Source organism: Monoraphidium neglectum, assembly GCF_000611645.1.
Source record: "Monoraphidium neglectum strain SAG 48.87 unplaced genomic scaffold scaffold05326, whole genome shotgun sequence".
Classification (NCBI taxonomy): domain Eukaryota; kingdom Viridiplantae; phylum Chlorophyta; class Chlorophyceae; order Sphaeropleales; family Selenastraceae; genus Monoraphidium; species Monoraphidium neglectum.
The window spans coordinates 1-3,325 of NW_014008304.1; the positions used below are offsets into that span (position 1 = coordinate 1).

The 3,325-nt window shown below is 64.0% G+C and overlaps 1 protein-coding gene across 1 annotated transcript; it reads right to left on the reverse strand.

Moving 5' to 3' along the window:
- Positions 1–120: 120 nt before the first annotated feature.
- On the reverse strand, positions 121–3,191 carry MNEG_15438 (microtubule organization protein; the record flags this gene model as incomplete). Its single annotated transcript, XM_014036091.1, has 9 exons — positions 121–129; positions 259–366; positions 636–699; positions 1,183–1,307; positions 1,605–1,680; positions 1,985–2,124; positions 2,505–2,620; positions 2,818–2,884; positions 3,144–3,191. The coding sequence occupies 9 exons, from the start codon at positions 3,189–3,191 to the stop codon at positions 121–123; spliced, it is 753 nt and encodes a 250-aa protein (XP_013891545.1).
- Positions 3,192–3,325: the final 134 nt, after the last annotated feature.

The window sequence follows — 3,325 nt, forward strand, 5'->3', positions numbered from 1 at the left end:
GCTTTGAGGGGGTGGGGTGGGCCGGGTTTTTTTAGGGTGAGTGGGTGAATGTATGAACGTTGCATGCAGGGTGCGCGCACATCACCATGCACACGCCAAGGGCGGACCGAAATGACACACTCACACACGCTCACTCACACACACAAACACACCGCCACACACGCACACACACACACACACACCAACACATACACACACACTGTTGGCGCCTGCCGGCACCCCGCCCCGGGGCAGCCTGTGCAGCGTGCTCCTGCTCACCATGCGCAGCGGCTTGTCGTCGCGGCCGCCGCGCCGCCGGATCTCGTCCACCCCCAGCGACTCGAAGAACGAGTGGATCGCAAACAGCAGCTGCCGCAGGTCCACCGCCTGCCGATGTGATCCAGGAGAGTTGATTGGAGGGTTGGTGTGCAACGAGGACATGAGGAAGGAGGACCAAGAAAATGGGAGAGGATCATGCTGATCTTGAATTGTTGTCTGAGGGGTAGGTGCCCCGGCGGGCGGTCGCTTTTGACTGAGGGGTAGGTGCGGCTGGGTGTGTGCGGGGCGGCAGGGGAGAGGTGACGATCCTGGTGCGGGGGTGGCCGCCAGTAGGCGGGCGTCGAGCGGAGTGCTTCCGGGGGTGCGTTGCGGCTCACGTCGATGGTTGATGGCAGGGCCTTGGTGATCTTGATGAGGCACTTGACCACCAGATCACTCCACCTTGGGGGGTGTGGTGTGTGTGTTTGTGTGTGTGTGTGATGTGTGCCGTGTGTACGTGTGTGGGGTGTTGGTGAGTGTGGGTGTGTGGTTGACCGGGTGGGTGGGTCGGTGGATGGCGATTTGCGTGGGGACGGAGGCGGGAGTGTCAATAATTGGGAAGCAGGGGACATGAAGGGTGCAAGGGGCCCCGGCCCCGCGGTCATGCCGCTGCGGCCCTCGCGGCGCAGGGCAAGCGTCAGACCGTATGATCTCCGGCTCAATCAAAGGGTGGCCAGCCCACCCCTGCGCCTGCGCAATCTCCAATGCATTCACCCTTGAAACCTGTCATGCTTGCTCGTCATGCCTGAGCGCGCACACACTCACTCGCACACACACACACACACACACACACACACACACAACCACACACGTGGATACACAGTTACAAACACCCCACTCCACACATGTGCACATGCCCACACACAACACCAACCCGCGCCGCACCTGGCCTCCAGCTCTGGCTCCCCCGCCACCCCCTGGGGCGCCTCCAGCAGCAGAGCCAGCAGCGCGGCAAAGGACGCGTTGCGGTCGCAGTTCTCCAGCAGCTTCAGCATCAGCACGTTGAGAGCCTGGACAGACATGTGTGTGTGTGTGTGTGTGTGTGTGTGTGTGTGTGTGTGTGTGTGTGCGCGCTCGCGCGCGCGCTCATGCGCACTGATGTGGGGGTTCACTCCTGAATGCATCTGGAAGTTTACCCGTTGCACGGCCTGCCCTCTGCTCTGTGTGGAGTGCGGCTGTCCAACTCCCACCGCCCCCCACAACCCCCAGCCTAACCCGCACTGCGGTGAGGGCGGCCTGCAGCCCACGCACGGGCTCAGCATGACGCCCCGAACCCCGGGCCCCGCACCCTGCGCCCCGCGGCCCACCTTGAGCAGTGCCTCCCCCTCTGGCACCTTGACCAGGTGCTCGTCCACCAGCCGCAGCAGCAGCACACGCACCAGCCTGGGTGGCGGTGGTGTGTGGGGGCGGGGTTCAGGTTGGGGGTCAACAGGGCAGACCTGGGGTGACGTGAAGAGGGAAGCGCACAGCAGCCATGCTGGCGGCCGTGCTTCAGGGCGACAGAAGCCGGGGACTGGTGCAGAAGCGGCCGCACAGTCATGCATGAGTCTGATTGGTGCTTGCGTCCCCTCTGCTTTTCGCACATGTGAGAACTTCATCCCCAAAGCATACGGCCATGCAGCCGGCGGCAGCCCCACACCCGCCTGCGATGCAATCATGCCTCTCGGAGCCCCCCAGCCGGCCGCACCTGTGCAGAGTGCCCTGCTCCACGCCCGCCGGCAGCCCGGGGCTGCTGAAGATGTTCATGAGGCAGTTGAGGGCGTACTTGCAGGCGCGGCTGTTGGGGGGCCGGCCCAGCGCGATGGCGCAGGACGCCTCGGAGAAGATCTGGGGGCGCTCGGCAGGGGCAGTTGTGGACGTGAAATGGTCAGCAAGGGGTGCATCCAGTGTATGTGTGTGTGTGTGTGTGTGTGTGTGTGTGTGTGTGTGTGTGTGTGTGTGTGTGTGTGTGTGTGTGTGTGTGCATGCGCGTCCGCCCATGGGCCATCAGGTGACACTTCGTCCCATCAGCTGAAATCGAAGCGTACGGCCCAGCCAGCAACATACACATGCGCCCTGCCTCTGCCGTCGAAGCCACGCGTGGCAGCGGGGCAGCGCAACTCCGCCGCCGCTGCGCTTCGGATGCTCAGACCGCCGTGCACAGGTGCAACCTCTGGGCCCAGAGGCCCCGAAAACCCCACATCCACGTGCAAACCACAGCCGCCCACCTGCTGTGTCTTCTCGGCCATAAGTCCCGCCAGTTCGTCCGCGCGCCGCACCAGCAGGTCGCGCACCATGGCGCCGGGCGCGTCGCCGCCGCCGCCGCTGTCCTGGCCGCCAGAGTCTGCGGGGCGCAGCAGCGGGCGCAGAGCGCGTCAGAGCGTGACTGACCGCGCCGCGACGCCGCACGGCGGCCGTGTTGCATTATGCCGTGGCCGGCGGGACAAGCCGTACCCATTGCGGGTGATTTTGTTGGGTGTTGTGCTGGCCTGGAATCATGGTGGTTGGGCGTGCCCTGCACCCTTTCCAATGAGTCATCACCTGATCCCTTGAGCATGTCCATCATCTCAAAGCACAGCAGCTTCATTACGTCGATGCAGGCGTCGATCTGGGGATCAGAGAGTGGAGGTGTCGGTGTTGGTGTTGTCAGTGGTTGTGGTGGAGGTGGTTTGTGTGTGTGTGAGTGTGTGTGTGTGTGTGTGTGTGTGTGCGCGCGCGCGTGCAATTGTGGTATATCCGAGCCGAATAGCAGGCGTGCTGAGAAGATGCAACCTTGTTCCCTGTCCACCCAGCGGGCTCTGACAAATCACACCGCACACACTCCCCCGAAACAACCAAACAAAGGGGGCCGCGGGCCACGGGCTCACGTCTCCGCCCCGCAGCAGCCCCATGGCCCTGTTGAACTCGACCTCCATCTCCTGGGGAGACGCCAGGCTGGACAGGGCCTGGAGCTGCGGGTCAGGGGCCGGCGGTTGGGGGCGGATGAGGGGCGGTTTGGGGCAGTTGGGGGTCGGTTTGGGTCAGTCGTGGGTCGGTTGGGGGCCGGTTG